Source organism: Lissotriton helveticus, chromosome 12 (assembly GCF_964261635.1).
Source record: "Lissotriton helveticus chromosome 12, aLisHel1.1, whole genome shotgun sequence".
NCBI classification, from domain to species: domain Eukaryota; kingdom Metazoa; phylum Chordata; class Amphibia; order Caudata; family Salamandridae; genus Lissotriton; species Lissotriton helveticus.
The window spans coordinates 693828919-693852240 of NC_136073.1; the positions used below are offsets into that span (position 1 = coordinate 693828919).

The window sequence follows — 23322 nt, forward strand, 5'->3', positions numbered from 1 at the left end:
GACCCCTTCGTGATTCCAGCTGATTACCATAATACCAAATTGCATTCTGGGACATCTAGTCCATCGAGCGTTTCATTACTTCCCTAAGTGGGTCCCAAGCGCCTCATTCAAAGTTACACATATTTTCATTAGTGTCCTTAAGTAGGATTGTTGCAGGTTGAAATGATGGCTCACTGTGCTGAATATTACTAGGAACAGTTCCCAATCTCAGCCTCTCCTTCGTTTGCGAGATGGTGCTTCCTCTCTCGGCAGGGCTGCCGAGTGTAAATATCTATCTATCTATCTATCTATATATATAGTGATCAAGGGCGGTCCACGCCCGAAACGCGTTTGGCTGATATTTGTGTGCACTTGCCTACCTTGCAAATCCTTGAAATAAAATGGACTTTACATACTGGGATGTGGCTTCATCTTTGGAGGCAACTCGTTGGTATGATGTATAGCGGCAGGTTCAGCCGCGATGAAGCCCCACTGCGTAATTGTCAGGACCTCCGTGCAGTGTATCAAGAGGCACGAGAGGGACAGCATGCCCATTTCAAGGATGACGTCATGGTGTGCAAGCTGGGCTGCAGTGCACATACCCACTGTGGTAAGACAAACATTTTGGGGATTGACGGCGCCCATTCATGGTTTTACTAAGAGCGGACTGCAAGAACCATAATTCCATTGAGCACACGCCCACATGGGCGGGATATTTAATTGTGCCTACAGTCTGCTCTGCTGTTACTTCCTTGTCAGTGATCAAGGGCGGTCCACGCCCGAAACACGTTTGGCTGATATTAGTGTGCACTTGCCTACCTTGCAAATCCTTGAAATAAAATGGACTTTACATGCTGGGATGTGGCTTCATCTTTGGAGGCAACTCGTTGGTATGATAAATATCTATATATAGATATCTATATATATATCTATATCTATATCTATATATATCTATATCTATATATATCTATATCTATCTATATCTATATCTATATCTATATCTATATATCTATATATATATATATATATCCTTCACGAAATGGCTCCCTTTTCGCTGCATGTAATGGCGCTCTTTGCTGCGGTGCAGAACTCCTCGGCCAACGCCCAGGGAGGCTCGAATAGTGATTGCTGAACTGCGAATACCATAATGCGCTGGCTTAAAGGATACGCCTATGAAGGGCCGAACTATGATGATTTAAAGCAGGTGGGCAGCAATCAAGTTGAAACTCGACTCTTTTGGCTGTTTTCTCTGTGAGCAAGGACGTTTGTCCGAAACCGGTCAGAGACATTACTTGAAGCAAAGCCGTTTGTTTTGCCGCACTGCTGACCTTATTAAAAGTGGCATACCTACCTGTGTGTGCGTTCTCGAATGCAAGGGCAACCTTTTCTTCCAAATTCATAGCGGCCTTGCCAGGTCGCAGGAACGCACCGCCGTTAGAGGATACAGCGGATCTGGCGCTCATCGTCACGGGTGGCGCCCTCAAGAGCAGATGGGTCCAGAGTGAGGACTGTTATGTGTCAGTGGGGAAACAAGCTGGACTTTGTCTTTCACCCCACTTGGGAGCATGCACAATTTGTTTAACAGTGGAGTCGAGCCAACGCCCAGGGAGGCTCGAATAGTGATTGCTGAACTGCGAATACCATAATGCACTGGCTTAAAGGATACGCCCATGAAGGGCCGAACTATGATGATTTAAAGCAGGTGGGCAGCAATCAAGTTGAAAATCGACTCTTTTGGTTGTTTTCTCTGTGAGCAGGACGTTTGTCCGAAACCGGTCAGAGACATTACTTGAAGCAAAGCCGTTTGTTTTGCCGCACTGCTGACCTCATTAAAAGTGGCATACCTACCTGTATGTGCGGGAGCACACAGTGGTTCACCTCCCATCCAGGACTTACAATTCAGCCTGCTGAAATGTTCCGATTTGTTGAGCCTGACGCGTTTCAAGGAAAAACCTCTTTTTCAAAGGCTGCTTACTGTGTACTTCTTGTTCAAAGGCTGCTTCATGTGAAAAAGAAAGGCGCGGTGAGTGCTCTTTTTTGTTTCAGTTGCTTTTATTGGTGGCTGGCCCCTTCGTGATTCCAGCTGATTACCATAATACCAAATTGCATTCTGGGACATCTAGTCCATCGAGCGTTTCATTACTTCCCTAAGTGGGTCCCAAGCGCCTCATTCAAAGTTACACATATTTTCATTAGTGTCCTTAAGTAGGATTGTTGCAGGTTGAAATGATGGCTCACCGTGCTGAATATTACTAGGAACAGTTCCCAATCTCAGCCTCTCCTTCGTTTGTGAGATGGTGCTTCCTCTCTCGGCAGGGCTGCCGAGTGTAAATATCTATCTATCTATCTATCTATCTATCTATCTATCTATCTATCTATATATATATATATATATATATATATATATATATATATATATATATATATATATATATATATATATATATATATATATATATATATATATATATATATATATATATCCATCCTTCACGAAATGGCTCCCTTTTCGCTGCATGTAATGGCGCTCTTTGCTGCGGTGCAGAACTCCTCAGCTGAGCCCAGCCGTAATCAATCAGCATACAAATCCCATCAAGACAGGACAAAGCTGTAACCAAAAACCCATTCATATGATGTGATTATGGATTAAAATACATCGTGAAATGACCTTCCGTGAGTGCACTCCGCTTTGTCCTGTCTTGGTGGGATTTGTGTGCTGATATATATATATATATATATAAAATGATTCCAGAACGATTCTGTGGGCAAGATGTATTAACACCAAAAAAGATTTAGAAAACACACTTTTTAGATAAGGTGTCTAAGACTCCCCTTAGACAGGTTATGTAGAGACTTGCAACAACACACCACTTAACCAAAACTATATTTAAGAATTTTCACAAAACATTATATAGAAGGGTGTTCCACAAGGTGTGATCGGTGCAGTGCTACAGTTTACAACAAAAGACAAATGTACAACATATATTGCATCAATAAGAGCATGTGAACAGGTATATATACAGTTGACTGACAAACAGGACATAAATCTTGATATGCTTTTATCTATTTACTTTATACTCCGGTCATGTTGTCGCACAGACTCCTACAATGTTTCTAGTATTATCAAAACCATTACAAAATGTTACCTTTTCCACTGATGGCAGTTGACCACTCTCCAGAACTGTTTTTCCATTTGATGCTTCAGCGCTCGAAAATGGAAGTACAAAAAATGGCACACCAATTTCAGCCTTTCCATCTGCCTCTTCTAAACCATGCTTTCGGGATCCAGATTGTGGGCTGAAACTCCTGATAACTTCCATGGCCTTCAGCCGGTCTACTCGTTCCTTTTCAGCCTTCTCCTTCTCCAGACGTTCCTTCTCAGCACGTTCCCTCTCTTGTCTTTCAAGCTTCTCCCTCTCTCGGTCCCTACGCCCCTTCCGCACAGAAGTAGCAGTGCGTTCGGGAATTTGATCCTCCACTTCTTGCTGGAGGTCATCTGGAGTGGCTGAGTGATGGAGATTCCCATGAACTCGGTCCCAAAAGGTCAGAATGTTTAGGACCTCCTTTTGTGAGTTCTCGTAACGAATGAACCTCTGCACAAGCTGCTTCTCACTGTCACTCATGACTTCCTTCTCAGTTTCTTCCTGTCCTCCAGATGGCACGGCAGCCTGGGAAGGATCTGCCAGAAGATTCCCAGTTAATTTGCTTCTTTTCCTCTTCATGTCATCCGTGTCGAACGACACAGGTGCTCCACGTTCCACTACAGAGACTCTTCTCTCTTGTGAGGAGTCCATCCTGGCACTGATATTTCCACCCTGGGAAAGAGGGAATACAATTTAGAGGAGCAGGTTCTTTAGAGTTTAGTCACTTGGCAAATGATGCACGCTCTTGTTAAGTTATTTCAATATTTAGATAGCAAAACATGCCATAATAAAAACGTTTGAGTACCATGTATATTTCTATTCAAATCAAAATTATTCCAATTTAAATATGATGCCAAAGAAAATGGGAAGAAAGAAAAGAAAGGTGAAGAATAACTAATAGGATAGATGACTGAGAAATGGAACGTTGCTGACATGAGACGACAACCTAGAAGTGAAATCAATTCTCCAATTGCCTTTTGTATCCTAGAAGGGGGCATGTGTGTTTTACTTAGTTTGGACGATCAAAAGAAATTTATCAAGGGAACAAAAAGTTTTTTTAAGGAAAGCAAGCAAATTGTGTGCATTGAAAATACTGCTTAAAAGAACACACATCATTACCAACCACTCATAGTAGTTAAATTAATGTTTCATTTTTCAGTGGGACAATTACTTTTAATATGATTTACATTATAACATTGAGAAGAGAGAGCTCTGCTGGGGAATGGGGCAATGCTTTTGAGTGAAGTGCATGTTATAAATAAGATACCAGCATTGATTCAGAGACTAAAAGCATTTTACCCGTATTCTTCCTTAACGTTTTACCTAAAAGTATCAACTTAAACCATGAGAACAGCACAGGGTTCAGTACACCTACTTAACACTGATATTGTCAACATGCACTTACATTTCTGATTTACAATTTCTGACATTTCAAATGTGTTTGTAAAATGCTGATTTCGTTTTTATTAGTTTTGTTAAACAGACAAAAAATTCACAAAACATAGGCAACAGAACCGTTAGTGGTTGGAACAGTAGATTCAACATGATAAAATGTTACTGGAAAATGCTTTTTAGAGTTCATCTAAAGTCTCTGCTTGTTCCACTCCTACCAAATGCTCTCCTAACTTCCACGAAACTCTAAGCCAAAGAAACACCAAGGTTAGAATTTGGTTATAATTAGTTCTGAGCGGTAAATTGCGTTCCGCTCGAGGAATTTGGGTAATTTTGCGTTCTGTGGAGAACGCGGGATTGCCAAAAAGTCCGCAATTCGCGGCATTGCAGAATTTTTGCTTGTTCGCACTTTCAAAATGCGTGTTCGCAAGATATTTACCCCGAGCACGCAAACAGCATTCGTGAACAGCAAAAAAGCATCGCGAACGGGCAGAACAAGCAATTCCACGTGTTCGCTGAATTTCTGCGTGCTCGCAGAGATTTTTTACCGTTTCGCAGAGCTTTGCTAGCGCAACTATGCAAATTCCGCCCACCCCTAGTTATTATACCCCGCAGAGAAAAGCATTGCCTGTGGGTCTCGAGGACACTATTTCTTGTTATGGTATGTTCTTTTGCGATGATTACACATGCAGGTAAACTTCGGGGAGACCCGATCATTCTCAGGTATTTATAGCATTTTACTTCTCTGAACTTTATTAAGAAAAACAACAATGGTTCCCTTAACTTAATAAATGCAATAGACCTGTGGGCTATGCAACCAAAGACTTTCTCCATGGCAAGCCTGTGCCAAATTTCTGATTTGAAGTCAATAATTCATAATTGGTGATTTACCTTTGGCAACTTAGAAACTAGCGCTTGTTCCCCTAGCAAAGAATCATTGAAAGGAACTTTTCTCACTTTTGGTGGTAGTGAAATAGTCCAGCTAAGGGAAGGTCCAGCAATATGGCCTCTTGTGTTTGAAGGAAAGTAATGCTCAATACTGTATACATATTTCATAACTGTTCTGTGGAGAATGCGGGATTGCCAAAAAGTCCGCAATTCGTGGCTTCGCAGAATTTTTGTTTGTTCGCACTTTCAAAAAGCGTGTTCGCAAGATATTTCCACCCGAGCATGCAAACAGCATTCGTGAACAACAAAAAAGCACTGCGAACGGGCGGAACAAGCAATTCCACGTGTTTGCGGAATTTCTGCGTGCTCGTGGAGATTTTTTACCGTGTCGCAGAGCTTTGCTAGCGCAACTACGCAAATTCCGCCCACCTCTAGTTATTATACCCCGCAGAGAAAAGCATTGCCTGTGGGTCTCGAGGACATTATTTCCTGTTATGGTATGTTCTTTCGCGATTACACATACAGATAAACTTTGGGGAGACCCGATAATTCTCAGGTATTTATAGCATTTTACTTCTCTGAACTTTATTAAGAAATACAACAATGGTTCCCTTATCTTAATAAATGCAATAGACATGTGGGCTATGCAACCAAAGACTTTCTCCATGGCAAGCCTGTGCCACAATTTCTGATTTGAAGTCAATAATTTATAATTGGTGATTTACCTTTGGCAACTTAGAAACTAGCGCTCGTTCCCCTAGCAAAGAATCAATGAAAAGAACTTTTCTCCCTTTTGGTGGTAGTGAAATAGTCCAGCTAAGGGAAGGTCCAGGAATACGGCCTCTTGTGTTCGAAGGAAAGTAATGCTCAATACTGTATACATATTTCATAACTGTTCCTCCCAAAGTCGAACAAAACAGAAACAAGCATTGGCAAAGTCAATAGGTCTCGAATACATGAGGTCTTGGCTTTGTGAAACAAGTTACATACCTTCGGTAATGCCTTATCTGGTAGAGAATCTATCTAGTCTCAGATTTCTTACCTTAGAATATCCCCAGGCATCAGACTGCATAGCGAAGATTTTCGAGCAGTACCCCTGCACGCCAGTAGGTGCCATCGTTCCGCTCCGCATCACCTGCCTGTAAGTGCTGTGTGTGGTACCTAAATAGGCTCCCCTCCAGAGTGCTGACATCAATTACTTTTGTGACTTTCCAAGCATGGACCAACATGAGAACTGCCAGTGTTGTGGAAAACCTAAGGCCCAAGAAGGATGTCTGTTACACTGCAATTGACGCGCAACGCAGGGAGGATCAGTCGATAAGGAATCTGCGGCTAGATAGAGCCTTTATCAGGTAAGGCATTACCAAAGGTAAGATAGGTGTTTATTTGGTAGAGACTCCTAGCTTCAGATTCCTTCCTTTAGAATAGATACCCAAGCAATGCCTTCCCTGGGGGTGGATCTGCAAAGCCAATTTAAAACCAAAAAGTCCTGTAGGACGGAACTAATGAAGTGCCTGTCGCGACTGACCTATCCAGACAGTAGTGTTTGGTAAATGTGTGCAAGGATGCCCATGTTGGCGCCAGGCAAATATCCAGGATAGGAACTTATCGGGCTAATACAGTGGTTGCAGCCTTAGCTACCCTGTAATGAGCATGCAAACCCTCCGGGCCTTCTTGGCCTGTGTGTAGCAGATCTTGATTTAGAGTAATATCAATCTTGTGAACTTGTAGATAACTTAAAAAAAATGATATAGTTCAGCCCTCTACCACCTAAACACGTCCTGAATCTAGAATCCACCATACAGGAGGGTAATAACAGGATTCAGATCATCCCTCAATTAAGAAGGAAGACTTCCTGGATTTGGCGGTGGCTATTACTTCGGGCTCATTGCTCGATCCTCTCCCTCTGCCTATTTCTCTGCTGCCTTTTCCGATAAAATTATTGGAAAGACATATTGTAGGAAACCCACCTCTCTATATAGTGCACCACAATAGGGGACACTGTGCAGAGAGGTCAGAGAGACCCTTATTGGTTTGCAGAGGAAAAAGTAAATAATACTAATGCTCTATTTTGTGGTAGTGTGGGCGAGCTGTTAGGCTTATCACAGGGTAGTGCTAAGCATTTGTTGAACTCACAGAGGCAATACATGGAAAACACACTCAATAATGAAGTCGAGGCTGATTTATAAAAAATAGCAAATCTTTTTACATACATTTTGAACCAAGAACTTGAGTTACAGGTAAGCATGTAATACGTTTTAGCAATAAGCAAGGTAAGTACAGGTAATATATAGTTAGGTGCAATTACGCACAATGTTATCCTACGGAGAAAAATATAGAATGCAATAAATCACAGTGCAGCAGGACTTTTAGGGGTTTACCTTTTAGTATTTGAATGTTAGGGAGCCAGGGCCAAAGTTCTACCAGCAGTTTCTCGGGAGCGTCCAGGATTCAGCCAGAAGTAGGGTGCTGGGAGAGTAAGTATCTGGCGCTACGAAGATGAGTGGGGGGTACCTAAAACCAGGCTGTACAGGGGGACTTATAGGCAAGTACGGGGGCACCAAAAAGTGTGCAGAGGTAGCAAGGGCCTGGGGACCACAGGAGCACAAAGGTTTTGGAGATTCCGTGGCTGGTGGGGTTGGATGCAGAGCAAACAGGTGATCCAAGCTCTGGTGAGAAAGTACATGTCGCGGTCAGGGGTAAACACCTCAGAGGGGCTGGTGCCGGATGGTTGGGCCACTCAGCAAATGGGTCTCAGGGCTGCTGATGTCCCTCAATGGGTGCTTAGTCCTCAGGCAGTTGGAGTTTGGCTTGGACTCTTGTAGTCTGTCTCGGATAGCAGGGCGTCCGGGTCTCCAGGGTTGGTGCTGCTCAGTTCTGGATGATCCTGGTGTCTCCAAGCTTTGTGAGGAGGCACAGTTGATCCTTTAGAGCTGCGGTACTTTCGCCGGGGGAGTTGAGGCATCGGTGGGGCCAGGGAACTGCAAGTCGTAAGTTTGGACTCAGCGGTTTCGATGCCTGCGATGCAGGGGAGTAGTTCCTCTACAGAAGGGAGTTCTTAGGCAATTTGGTGAAGTACTGAGGGCCCCTAGGGTTTGTATGTGTCTCTTAGCAACAGGATGATTCAGGGTTCCACATTTGTCGAGTCTTTGGGCTGCAGGTAGGGTTTCGCATTAAAATCCAGTCCAGACTCTCTGTTCTCGAGCTCAGCTGCTCTTCTTTGTTCTTGGTATTCTTGTGTCTGTCGAATCTGAAATTCAGGGCTCAAGGGTGCTACCCAAACACTACATTTAGGGCTGTTAAAGGGAGTGCCAGTTAGTGGCCAATGGGCTACCTACCTTTAGGGTGACTACACCCTCTAAATGTTCACACTAATTGGGGAGTGGGCATGACCATGCCCCTGATAGGCTATTTTCCCCTTCTTAAAGATTGTGGAAAGTGAGCTGGGGAGTCCACATCGCCTGTCCTGCCTTAGAGGTGGTGCTGCTTGACCGGGGACCCTCCTCCTCATCTAATATATGTTCCCGTCTATCTTCCTGCAGAAAGTGGTCAGGAAAGGGAGTTGCCATCTGATGCTAGCAGGAGAAGCGTGGGTCGGAGTTCAAAGGTGGCATTGTCTTTGAAGCTTCCTGCCCTGGGAAGATGTTCCTGTCTCGAGGAGGTGTGAAGCACCTCCATCCAGGGCAGGCATTGTTTTTGGTCCCAGAGAGTGAAGGCTCTCACCCCATGGGTCCAGAAACATGTCTGGTAGTGGCAGGCTGGGGGAGACCAGTCAGGAACACACTAAAGGTCAGTAGGTTTTCTAGGGACCCTTCTAAGGTGTCCTCAGGGTGCAACTATTAATAGATCTGACACTAGAATCAGTGCAGGTTTATTAAGCCAAGATGTCTGGTACCAAACATTCCATAATACAGTGAAGCCATCATGGAACTAGGAAACTCGTAATGACAAGTGTCCAGTCCATATACTCTCTAGAGCTTCCCTGTTCACTTACAATATTCAAGAATATTCAAGAATCAACATGGATATTGCAGGGGCATTTCTGCTCATACAGACATGTCCTCACAGGACATATATTGCACCCTGCCTTAGGGCTAATGCCTGGCAGAGGGGTATCTTACCTATATCTCATGCAGTGTCTGTGGCATAGCACACAGGGATGTGTGCCATGTTGACTCTTCGGTTATGTCTGCACAAAAGCACGCAGTCTGAAATGGCAGCATGCATGGCCTTGGTGAGGGGAACTTAGGGTGGCATAATTTGTGCTGCTGCCCTTGGGGTCGCTCTTCAGTGCCAATACCCTTGGTACCAGGAGTATCATATACTAGGGACTTACAAGGGGTACTGAAGTTGTGCCAATTGGGAAACAAAAGGTACAGTTTAGGGAAGGAGCTATGGCACAGGGGACCTGGTTGGCAGGGACCCTGTGCACTTCCAGTCGAAATCACAATTTTCCAGACGAAAAGTGGGGGCTGAACATGTCCAAATGGGGCACTTTTCTACACATATCAATAAAATTATATCAACCATTATTGAGGCCAGACCATTTACAGGTTTGACATGGCCCAATGTGGGTTTAGGCCTCGTAATGGGATCGAAACAGCTCTGATAGCGCTCACTGAATATATCCGTTTGGCTTTTCGATAGGGGTCAGCACTTGGTTCTGGTACTTCTGGACCTGTCTGCAGCATTCAATACTGTGGATCACTCCATCCTGCTCAAGAGGTTGGAGGAAGTTGGTATAGCAGGAAAAGACTAGGACTGGTGCAGCTCTTAATTATCTGACTGCGACCAGGCAGTACAACTTCCTCCTTTTCGATCCAGCTTCGTCACATTAAAACAGGGAATAAAGCAGTGCTTCTGCCTCAGTCCTACCATGTTTAATGTATACATCAAGCCTCTCATTAAACTCATATGAAAGCTGGGAATTAACTGCATCAATTATGTGGACGACACACAGCTGACGGTCTCGTTCAAGTCAGGCTCTGTGAGGTCCTTTGATTCTGTTCACAAGTTTATGAAGAGGATAGTTGACTAGGTTTGAAACTGCAGTTTAATGCTAGCAAGAGAAGACCATGATCATGCTCTGCCAGGTGGGGAGGGCAGGCATCAGTCATCTAAATGATTTCCAGCCGACACAAGTTGGGTCAATTTCTGTATGGACAAACTGTACGAGATCTGAGGGTACAACTAGACTCCACTCTCTGTTAGTAGACCATGCAAAGAAGACATCCAATATCTGCTTTGCTCTTATGAGAGCTTTAAGTAAAATACTCCCACTTCTTCCAACCAGTTGGCACTCCCACAACATCCATAGTACTATCATGAGCCAGATTCATTACTGTAATGCCCTTTTCATCGGAGCACATGAGAAGACAAAAATGTGTCTTTCACAAATTTAAGCTGCAGATGCCAAACTGGCGCTTGGACAGAAATGGAGTTCCTCCACCTCAACAGCCCTATACTCTGTGCACTAGTTGCCAATGAAAAAGAGATTTTCTTTTAAAGCAGCCCGCTTAATGCACAAGATTGTCTACCAGCAGGCACCTTGCATCCTGGCAGATATGATTACTCCGTACCAACCAAGCCAATTACTTCACTCAGCCTTTGTGTCTAAACTTTAAATTCCTAGGCACAAAAAAGCAAGAGCTGAAGGAACAGACTACTCATTACAGAGACCCAAACTTTGGAATAGTATTTCACACACATTTGACCAACTCAGGGTCATTTATCATTCAGGAAACTCCTGAAAACTTTCCCCTCAGGATGGTCAGGCTTCAGCCCTATGATACCCGTGGGGTTGCAGTTGCGCTTTTCAAATACTTTATAACAATAATAATAATAATGAACACCTGTAACAGCCTCCCGTTAACATACGTAACTAAGGCTTTCAGCACAATACAGAACTTCAGTCCCAGCAGCCTTACAGTCGACCTCACTGAAATCCAGAACTGAAGATGAAAGATCGGGATCATGGCCTGAATGCCATAGACTCTTTACCGGGGGACTAAACCTACAGTGTCCAGAATGGCTCAGATGAAGGGGAGTATCTGAGAAGGCATCAAGTGTGACTTCGGCACATATATAGTAAAGCTCAAAGATGACCGGATGCTCCCTTAGTCTGGAGATGGCTGACTGCCTGGGGGATGCCTGTCTTGGACAGCCAGTCATCGATGTAGGGGAAGACTGGCACCGCCAATCTCCGAAGGTATGCTGCCACCATCGTCATCACTTTCGTGAGGGGCACTGGTGAGTTCATAGGGGAGCACAGCAAACTGGAAATGCTCCACCAGCACCGCAAACCAATGGGCTGGCAGGACGGGAATATGGAAATAGGCATCCTGCAGGTCCAGTGCCACAATCTAGACTCCAGGTTCCAGGGTGGATAAGTCTTGGATCAGGGTGAGCATCTTGATTTTTCTCCTGTCAGAGGAATAGCTTAAGAAGGCTCAGATCTACAATGGGTTGAAGATATCAATCTTTCTTGGGCACAAGAAAGGAGAGGAAATAGCAACCATGCTACTGGAACCCTCTTTATAGCCACTTTGGCCGAAAGGGCTAGCACTCCTGCAGCAAAGTGGAAAGACGATCCTCAGTCAGTGTTGAGTAGATAGCAAAATGTGTGGGGGGGGGATGAAAGGAAGGGAAAGCCGTAACCTTTGTAGACAGTTTGAAGGACCCACTTTTCTGATATGGTCGCTTATGATCAACTCAAACAGAATTGGTGGTTTCCGCCTCCCACCGGGTGGCTGTGACCATGCAAGGGCACACTAAAGAGGTTGTGTGTTGGGGGGGGGGACGGGGGTAAACTGGGCAGCATGCTGATCTTTGCTGTAGGGACTAAGTCAGTGGGTATCACAGCCTCCCCCACAAAACTGTTGGGTTTCCTGGTCGGGGGGGTTAGGCTGACAGTAGGACATGCCTCTACCAAAGCCACAAAAACAACGGTGGAACTGCTGCTGCTGGGCAGAGAATCAGAGAGAGCAAACACTAGTACTACTTTACTTGAAGTGCTCAGAGGCAGAGGCAGCCTTGCCCCCAACCAAGAAAGTCCCATTGAATGGAATGTTCATCAGTGAGGATTGGAGGTCCCCCGAGAACGAAGTTGATCGAAGTCACGCATGTCAGAGAATGGCAAGACTTATGCATATGGCCCGTGCAATAGACTTCGTAGTGTCCAAGCTATAGCAAATCCTGAAGAACAAGTTACTTTAACTTCGCTAATGACTTATCTGGTAGAGACTCTATTTAGCTGCAGATTCCTAATCTTCGAATATTCCCCAGGCATCAGACTAAATTTAAAGCAGTACCCTTATGCATCAGTAAGTGGCTCTTTCGGTTTCGCATCAGCAGTGCCAGATGTGATGGAGGCAGTGCCTATGTAGGTGCTACTCCAGCATTTTGAAATCCGTTTCTCCTTGTGCGTTTCCATGCCAGAAATGCAGAGCCACAAAGAATACGGACATTCTGGTGTGCATTACTAAGGCCCCCAGAAGGATGATCCTAATGACTCAGTGTGCAGAGTGAAAGGGATGTGGGAGGGTCGGTAAGGAATCTGCAGCTAGATAGTGTCTCTACCAGACAAGGCATTAGCGAAGTTTAAGTAACTTGTTCTTCAGGATTTGTTATAGCTTGGACACTAAGCAGTCTATTGCACGGGTCATATGCATAAGTGTTGCCATTCTCTGACATACGTGGCTTCGATCCACTTGGTTCTCGGGGGACCTCCAATAGAGACTCAGAGTCACAGATTCCTTACCTTAGAATAGATACCCAAGCAATAACTTCCCGGTAGAGAGTCTGTGAACAGGTTACACTAAAAAGTCACAAAGGACCTGACCATCCACGCAGTAGTGCTTGGTGAACATGTGCAAGGACGCTGCATTGCTGCCTGACAGATGTTCAGGACAGGGACTCCGCGAGCAAATGTAGTGGTTGCAGCCTTGGTTCTGGTAGAATGTGCACACCAGCTTTAGAGGGTTGCTTTTTGGCTGATGCATAGCAGATTTTTATGTAGAGCACTATCCATCGTGAGATAGTCGGTTTCTGTACTGCCTCCTCTTTCTTAGCCTACGAAGAGTTTATCGTCCTCCCACAGCTCCAATCGATGTATAACAAAAAAGCTCTTTTTGGATCTAAACAGTGGAGTCTCTCCTCTTCTTTAGAATGGCGAGACGGAGCAAAGAAAGTAGGCACAATGGTTTGTCCTACATGAAAGGGCATCATAACCTTAGGGAGGAAGGAGGTACAGGTCCTCAGAACCAGCTTGCCTGGGTAAAAGGTCATATAAGGAGGCTGTACAGAGAAGGCCTCCAGTTTGCTGAACCTCTTAGTTGATGTTATGGCCACTAGAACATTCATTTTAGTGGTCAACTAATGAAGAGGGCAGTTGTGCAGTGGCTCAAAGGGGGTGCACATGAGGAATTTTAGGACCAGGTTAAGATCCCATTGGGGCATAATGAATGGCCTGGAAGGGGGGTGGGAACGTGCTGTAATCCTTAGAGAAAGCTAGTCATAAAGGGCGACTTGAAAAAATCAGATAACTTAACAGAACGTAGTGCAAGTCCTGCTGGGCTAAAGAAATAACAAGAACAATAGTTACTTACCTGTAATCTGTGGTTCTCCAGTATTGGTGTCTTTCATAGATTCACATGCCTGAATCATTCCCCGTCGTCGGAGTGGGAGTCCCACGGTATATAAAAAAGCAATAATATGCGTGTAATAACTAAAAAACCTTGGTAATAACCAACCCGGAAGTAAAGTAGCCCTAGCTACAGGAGCAAAAAGCTCCCACACTCATGACTATCCTAGTCATTTTGTATAGACCAAACTGCAGCCAATCAGGCGACAGCACCCACCAGAATGTTCTCCCCAGAGCCTCAGGCTCTCAGATTTTCTCGCATAGGAGTGAACCAACATAATCGCCTGAGGGAGCCTCTGAGGGGAGGTGGGCGGGTTGCATGAGAATCTATGAAAGACACCAATACTGGAGAACCACAGATTACAGGTAAGTAACTATTGTTCTTCTCCAGTATTTGGGGTGTCTTTCATAGATTCACATGCCTGAATCAGAATAGATCGCAAAAAACACAGTTGATGGACAGAATGTAGAACAATGTCATACATTCACCCCAGTACAACGATCTGGGCCTAAATCCATCGTTTTTTTGCACTCCACACCACCCTGGGTTAGACACGGGCTATATGCAAATCAGCTCTGACCCTGTGCCTCATGGGAACAGTCCAGTCCGAACTACCAAGCCATGTCTTTCCCAGACCGGAATCAAGCATCCAAGAACCGGTTTCTGGCTATCAGCCTTCATAAGCCTGGATAGCTTGACTCCAGTGGTGTGGAGAGCCTGGGACTCACGTCTGAGCATCCCCAGCACACTCGGAGTGAAAATTGCAAAAAACACAGTTGATGGACAGAATGTAGAACAATGTCATACATTCACCCCAGTACAACAATCTGGGCCTAAATCCAGCATTTTTTTGCACTCCAGAATCAGAATAGATAGCAGTACTCATAACCTAATGCACATAGACGCTAATTGTATCATAGTATACATGCAGAAAGATAAAATACAAAAGACATTGTAAAGCGTCTAAAAGAGCATAGAGGAGGCGGGAGAACAGAAGCTCACCTTATTGGAAAAGATTGCGAATAACTGCTCTTCCCACCGAAGCATCTGCATCACTTGCCGAGTCCAAACAGTAGTGCCTCGTAAAGCTGTGTCTGTTGGACCACGTTGCAGCTCTGCAGATTTGCAAAAGAGGCACCCCAGCAAACAAAGCAGTGGAAGAGGAAACTGCCCTTGTAGAATGTGCTCTTGGTAAGGCCTGTAAGGGTCTTCCTGCCTGTTGATGACAGAGTCCAATTGTTGAGGAGACCCATCTGGCGATAGTCTGTTTGGATACTGCACAGCCTTGGCGCAGCCTGCCATAGGCCACAAACAATTGATCTGTCTTGCGTACAGCTGCTGTTCTAGAAAGATAAAACTTAAGACATCTCCTGATGTCCAAGGAGTGTAACGCTCGTTCAACCGGTGATTGTGGATTTTGAAAAAATGTCTTGAGGATTACCGGCTCATTCAAATGAAAGTCCGAAGGGACCTTGGGCATGTACCTTGGATTGGTCCGCAGCACCACCGAATCGGAGGTAAATTGTAAAAAAAGGTGGTTTAGACGTGAATGCTTGAATGTCACTGACCCTTCTGGTAGAGGTTAAAGCCAATAACAAGGAGACTTTCCAAGTAATAAACTTAAGGTCAACCTTATGGATCGGTTCAAATGGGTGACGCATTAGCTGGGCTAGCACCACGTTTAAATGCCAAACAGGAGGTGGTCGTCGAACCGGAGGAAACATACGAAATAACCCCTTGAAAAACTCCTGGATAATTCTTGAAGAAAACAGAGAGTTGGATCCGTCCTGACGGAAACAGGAAATGGCTGCTAGAAACACCTTTAGGGTTGAATGCGCCAAACCCGATCTAGCCAGCTGCAGGAAGAAAGGCAATATCTGTTGTGATGTAGCCTGAATGGGATGCAGATCAACAGTTTGGCACCAGGCACAGAAACGCTTCCACTTGAGTTTGTAGGTCTAAATCGTTGATGGTGCCCTGGCGTTAGCTAGAACCTCTTGACAATCCTGAGGAATGTCTAAGTGGGAGAATTCATTCTGCTGAGGAGCCAAGCTGATAATTTCAGAGAAACTGGGTCCGGGTGGTACACCTTGCCTCTCTGAATTGTCAGGAGATTCGGTATTCGAGGCAGTTGCATTGGCCTGCACTCCGAGAGGAGGAGAAGTTCGGTGAACCAATATTGCCGGGGCCACCTTGGAGCAATTAGGATAAGACGACATGGTTGACTCTTCATCTTCCTGATGATCTTGGGAATTAACGGAATTGGCGGAAAAGCGTATGCAAATATTCGACAACAATTCATCGAAAGAGCATCCCCGCACGAGTCCCTGTGGGGAACCCAGCTTGCAAAGCGTCGGCATTTTCGGTTCTGAGCTGTTGCAAACAATTCCAGGTCGGGATGACCCCACTCTTGGAATATCTGATCTAGGGATGGTTGATGTAGCTCCCATTCGTGATTGCGTCCGGAGGATCTGCTGAGTGAGTCCGCTAGGACATTGGCAACCCCTGGGACATGGACCGCCGACAGATTGATGTTGTGATCCAGGGCCCAAGTCCAAATTTCCTGCGCCTGATGGGACAACCGGGCCGATCTTGTGCCTCCCTGCTTGTTCAGGTAATGCATGCTGGTTGTGTTGTCCATTCGTATCAACACCGTAGATCCCTCCAAGATCGCCTGAAAGGATTTCATGGCGAGAAAAATTGCTCTTAGTTCCAGCAGATTTATGTGCCATCTTTTCTGCTGTATGCTCCATTTGCCACTGACTGTCATCCCTTGGAGAAGGGCGCCCCAGCCCTCCAGAGAAGCATCCGTGGTCACGGTGAATCTGGGTCCTTCTGCCTGGAACGTACATCCCACTTTCAAGTTTCTTCCTTGCCCCCACCACTGGATGGAGCTCTTCATCCGAGGGGTTATCTTGATGACGTCCTCGAATGAGCCTGTTATTTGCACCCACTGACGACTGAGTTCCTCCTGCAAGGGTCTCATTTGTAGGCGACAGTTGGGGGTGAGAGGAATACAGGATGAGATCATCCCGAGGAAAGACTTGAACTTGCAAACAGAAACGCACTTTCTTGTTAGTAGTGCTGAGGCCATTTTTTGAATCTTCACCTGCCTTTCTTTTGATATAAACACTTGGGCGAGACTTGTGTCCAGCGTCGCTCCCAAGAAGGACTTCCTCTGCGATGGAGTCAGGTGAGACTTTTTGAAATTCACCGAAAACCCCAGGCCCTGGAATAGGGATAGACATCTCTGAACATGAGTATTTGCTACGTCTATGGAACTGGCCTTGATAAGGCAGTCGTCCAAATAGGGATAAATTTGAACTCCCTCTAATCTCAGGTGTGCGGCTGCCGGGGCCAACATTTTTGTGAAAACTCTGGGGGCTGAACGCAGTCCAAAGGGGAGTACTTTGAACTGGAAGTCCCTGCCAGCCACTCTGAACCGTAAGAACGTCCGGTGTCTGGGAAAAATGGGCACATGGAAGTATGCGTCCTGAAGGTCGAGTGTTGCCATGTGATCCCCTACTGTGAGAAACTGGAGGATTTCTTGAAGCGTCAACATTCTGAAAGATAATTTTTTGAGGTACTTGTTGAGGGCACGCAGGTCGAGGATGGGGCGCCATTCCCCCGACTTCTTGCGGATGAGGAAGAATCTTGAATAAAATCCTGTTCCTCTCTGATGTTGAGGTACCTTTTCTATTGCTCCCTTTCGAATCATAGAGTGTATTTGGGAAAACAGCTCTTTGAGGTGAGCTGGAGGTGGTCCTTTTGGGGTAGAATTTGGAGGGGTTTTGACGAATTCGAGAATGTGACCCCTGGAAACCACGTCCAGGACCCATCTGTCCGTGGTAATCTTGGACCAGTTTGAATAGTATCGGGATATTCTTCCTCCAATTTGCTTCAGGCTGGGACAAAGTGGTGGCAGGATGTGTTTCTCACTTGCTCTTGTTGTCTCTTCCTCGATAAGAGGGGTTTCCTCTTGATTGAGAATAATTATTTCTCCTTTGGCCATATGTTTGCGGACGGTATGGCTGGTATCTTTGATTTCCTTGGGTGGTATTGTAGGAGCGTTGTTGTGAATAGTTTCCTCTGTTAGGAAAATTACCTCTTCCTCTTGCGCCACGAAAGGACGACTTTCGAAATTGTAGAGATCCCAGTGACCGTGCCGTCTCAGTATCCTTTTTAATGGCTTGCAGAGCCTCGTCAACATGTTGTCCGAAAAGGAACTCCCCATCATAGGCCATGTCCATGATCTTGGTCTGGACCTCTAGACGAAAGGATGTAGCCTTTAACCAGCCTTGCTTTCGGAGAACAGCTGCTCCCGCCAGCTGTCTGAAACCCGTCGCTGCTACGTCCACAGCAGCATCAACTATTTCAGACGAAACGCTCTCTCTCTCTGGCAGGATCTTTTTTGCTTCAGCTCTATCTGGTTCCGCAAGTTTTTCGATGAAAGGCAATATGTCAGACCACATCTGCCTATCATACCTTCCAAGTATTGCTAGTGAATTTGCGGCTCGAACCGTGGTTGCCGCAATAGTTGACACCTTCTTCCCTATCGAGTCAAGACGTCTACCGTCTTTATCAGGGGGAGCAGAGACCTGTGAAGATGGATTCTTGGCCCTTCTTTGAGCTGCTTGCGTAACTACAGAATCCATCTTAGCCTGACCAACAAGGCATGCCGGTGACGTAGCAGGTGCTCTATACTTCTTATCTACCCGAGGTAGAACTGCGGGTAGTGAATTTGGTGTAGCCATTATTTTTATACCTTCCTTCCATATAAAGTCAATGATTGGAATAGACCAACTCTGTCTCTGCGGCAAATCCTTAAAATCATATAGGAAGCATTCGTCTTGTTTAGCTTCCATGGTGATGAGGAACCTCTTTGTAGCCCTTTCCATAATCTTGTGGAAACTGGCAATGTCCACCGGTGGAGAATCCGCCTTAGGCGGGCCCGCTGGAGAGGGGGTTTGTGCCTGATAGTCGTCCCACTCCGACAACACGGACTTGTCGTCCAATTCACCGTCCTCTCATTCGTCTTCCGAAGAATTCACACCCCCTGCTTGATGAGATGGTACCGGTGAAGAAGTTACTGCGGGTCGTGCCTCATCAGTTGCCACTTGAGACTCAAATTCTTGCGGTTGTAAAGTTGTCGTAGATGTCCTTGGTCTAGGCGTAGAGACATGAGAATCACCCGATTCTGAAGGCGGAAACCTGCGATAATAATCGCTCAACATATATTGGAGATTCTGGAATAACTCCATAGGCATTTGCATGTTAGGCGCCGACACAGTCTCCTGATTAGAGTGCTCCTGGAAAAGGTCTTCCTCCTCCTGATCCATATCGTGAACCTTTATGAGCAGGTCAGAAGGGCTCCTGGCAGCACGGAAATTGTCGTCCTCATAGGACTCTTCTTCTTCAGAATCCAGTAATCTATCTGGAAGCTTTAAAGGAGACAAAGCCGTGGAGGATGAACCACGCTTCTGTAGGAGCGCAGCGGTGGTAGCCGGCGATGGCAAAGGTATAGTGGATGTCTTGGCTGACCACACTTGCATCGCCGTACAGGTTGACAGTGGAGGCATCGAAGGAACCACTGGTGCTGATAAGCCTGATCTCCCTTGTGTAGTCAGATCCGTCGTCGACGGAGCGGCCGTCAACGGTAACGTCTTCTTCGACGGAGAACTCGTCGACGGGATTGTTTTCTTCTTCGTCGACGGTGTCGACGTCGACGGAAGCGTTAGCTTCGTCGACGAGGATTTCGGCGACGGGATAATTTTCTTCGTCGACGGGACTTTCATCGACGCGGGCGTCGTCGACGGAAACTTCGTCGACGAGGATGTCAACGGTAAGGCCTTCGTCGTTGACGGCGGGATGTTCGTCGACGGCTGAATCAACGATGAAGAACTCGTCGACGGTACCTTCAGGATTCCCGTCGACGGAGGAGCGTCGACGATCGATGAAATTATCTTCGTCGACAGGATAGGTCTAACCTGAACCTGAACTATTGTCGACGGTGAGGAGGCTGAGGACATCACCATAGCAGATTTTGGTGAGGAAAAAGTCACTGTTGAAGTGGAAGAAGAAGACCACATGAAAAGATGGCGACGAAGAGGCTGTACTTGACTCTGTTATGGCTAGAGGTGTAATCTGAGGTGAAATTTTCTGAGAAGGGACTTTGGAAACTGTAGTTTTCCCAGCTTTCCCTGAGGGCACAGATTTCACAGGTGGGGACACCTTCTTGGAAGTAGTAGGCACAACAGAATCCTGAGAGGATTGGGCCTTCTTCAACACCTTCGCCCTGGGAGAAGTCACCTCAATCTCAGTTTTCCTCTTCTTTGAGGAAACAGAAGACCCCGAGGCAATGCTCCCTACCTCTGAAACAGGGTGATCCTAGTCCTTTATCCTCTGAAGCCACAGGAGAAGATGACCTTCTCTGTCCCTGAGAGTCTTTTGAGGGAAGGTTCTGCAGATTTTACATTCCTTTGCCTCATGATCCGGATACAAACAGTATATACATTTCTTGTGAGGATCCTCCTTGAACAGCCTTAACTTTCCACAGGAATCACAAGCCCTAAAGAGGGATTTAGAAGTAGACATCCTTTGAAGGTAAAAGAACCAACCAAAGTAAGAAGAAGCTGAGCAGAGCTCAGGGAGACTCCCTTCACACGACGTGCGGTAGAAAATGAGAGCCTGAGCCTCTAGGGAGAACATTCTGGTGGGTGCTGTCGCCTGATTGGCTGCAGTTTGGTCTATACAAAATGACTAGGATAGTCATGAGTGTGGGAGCTTTTTGCTCCTGTAGCTAGGGCTACTTTACTTCCGGGTTGGTTATTACCAAGGTTTTTTAGTTATTACAGGCATATTATTGCTTTTTTATATACCGTGGGACTCCCACTCCGACGACGGGGAATGATTCAGGCATGTGAATCTATGAAAGACACCCCAAATACTGGAGAAATAGAAGATCCTGTCATAAGGATGCAGAAAGGGGATCAATGTTTCTGGATGTACACCATGCCACAAATTTGTCCCAATGGCAGATATATGCTGTCTTAGAAGATGGGTGCCTGGCTTCCAGAATAACATCACAAACTTTGGGAACAAGTTTGAAGTATGAAGGTGGAGGAGGCATAGGTTTGGGTGCAGAACCTTCTCCTGTTGCAACAAAGATCCTCCCATAGGGGCAGCCTGATCGGAACACCGCTCAAAAGCTTGTGATACCAAACTCTCTGGGCCCAATCTGGATCCACATAAACAACTTGGGCCCGATTATTCCTGATCTTCTTGATAACTTTACGCAGAAGTGGCATCAGCGGAAAGGCGTACAGAAGGCCAGAGTTCAACTCAAGGCGAAAAGGGTCTCTGAGCCTGAATATCCAGGCTCGCCATTCAGGAGGATAAACCCAAAACCGCACTGTATTCAGAACAGCCCTGATGAAAGAGTTCTTCTAAGAAGGAGTCAGGTGTGACATCCGCATGTTTAGAGTGAATCTCAGCAAATGTAAGAGGTCCACCGTATTCTGGAGGTGGGAGACGACTGCCTGGGGTGAGCCTACCTTCAACAACCAATCGTCAAGGCAGGGGAAGACTGGAACCCCTGACATCCGCAGATGTGCTGCAACCATCAACATCACTTTCATGAACACCTGAGGGGCTCTGGTGAGGCCACAGTAAACTGGAAATGCTCTTGGCCTACCATAAACCGCAGGTGGCGGCAGAATGGTGATGTGGAAATATGTGTTGTGTAAGTTCAACGCTACCATCCAGTCTCCAGGGCAGACAGGAGATGAGCGGAACTAAGCATATTAAAATTCTCTTTGTTCAGGAACAAGTTGAGAAAGTGTAGGTCTAAGATAGGACGAAGGCCTCTGTCCTTTTTGGGCACCAGAAAGTAGCGGGAATAGCAACCACAACCTACTTCTGATGCCTATGCCCTGTCAATGGCAGCTTTGGCTAAAAGAGCCAGCTCTTACTTACAGAACAAAGAGAGATGGTCCTCCATCAGCCGGTAGTAAGTGGGTAGCATGAGTGGAGGGGTTTCTAGAAACTGGCTGGAGTACCCCTTCTGGATGAATTGCAAAATCCCAACTTTCGGATGTTGACTTCCAGTGGAGAAGGTTATGGTGGATCCTGCCTTCCACTAGGCATCCATGCTAGAATAAGGGAAAGCTAGGCTTTGGAGGCTGTGGCTACTGTGGGTGGTGGAATGACCCAACCTCTGTCTGGTAGTCCCACGTGATCTGTGAGAACAGCACCCATGGCTACGGAAAAGCTGGGAATCCTGTTGACCGCAGTGGCTGGGCGGGAAAGGACGCTGTTGGTAGCCCCTATCATAGCTATGGAAGGGGCGAAATGCAGACTGGGGTTGACGAAGGCCCATGGATAGGCCCGACAGTGGGCCATAGCTCTGCTATCCTTAAAGCCCTCCATCTCTGAGTCTGCCTTCTCACCAAAGAGGTAAGAACCATCAAAGGGCACGTCTGTCCATGAGTAATGCTTGGACATCTCCCATGAAACCAGTGGGTCTCAGCCAGTTATGGCGTCTCAGTACCACTGACAATGAAATAGCTCTGACCAGTGAACCAGTCATGTCAAGTCCACACCTGATGGTGAACTTTGCTCCTTCTCACCCATCAGCAGCTGCTCGAGAGTTTGGTTTGGGCCCCCTCCGAGACTATAGGCAGCACTTGCACAACCGAATCCCACAAAGTGTGCTGGTGTTGGCATAAAACACATGCAGTGTTCACTGACTGCGTGTCAGGCCGGTGGTAGAGAAAATACTCTTACGCAAGGTATCCAGTCTTTTGGATTTCCTATCCGGTGGAGTGGTAGGGATTGTGCCAGGACTGATCCTTCTAGAAGTGGAGGCTTGGACCAACAAGCTTTCTAGGGTGGGGTGCTGGGTTAGAAACTGGGGTCCCCGGGACAGCGGCGATGGAGGCAGGCATTTGTCCTGTGCACAGGAGCCCCTGTGCAGGGCCTGCACCAGGCCGAATGGAGGATATCTGTAAGGGCTTTACTGAATGGGAGTATGGGTTCTGAAGGGGTGGGATGGGGAGAGGATGTAGCCTTACGACTAGAGCGGTTGACCTCGAAGCTGGGGAACCGGGTTGGAGTCTCGGCAACGACTCTCAACATCCTGTAATTCTAGGCAAATCACGTAATCACCCCGTGCCTAACATAAATGAATGTCTCCATCTGTAACAAAACTGGTGCTCATGTAAAGCGCTCTGATACCAGATATCTTCGGATCTAGTTTGAGCTATATAAAACTCAAAAAA

At 46.1% G+C, this 23322-nt stretch overlaps 1 protein-coding gene across 2 annotated transcripts in view; it reads right to left on the bottom strand.

Moving 5' to 3' along the window:
• The window catches only part of HYDIN (HYDIN axonemal central pair apparatus protein), a 3619565-nt gene that overhangs the window by 1758187 nt on the left and 1838056 nt on the right, over positions 1-23322 (bottom strand). Inside the window, exon 46 of one of the 2 annotated variants that reach the window (XM_078670947.1) lies at positions 3126-3794. The exons of the other annotated variant lie outside the window; for it this stretch is intronic. Within the exon in view, the coding sequence (XP_078527073.1) occupies positions 3126-3794 (669 nt within the window). The remainder of the gene's footprint in view (positions 1-3125; positions 3795-23322) is intronic. 2 annotated transcript variants of the gene reach the window in all.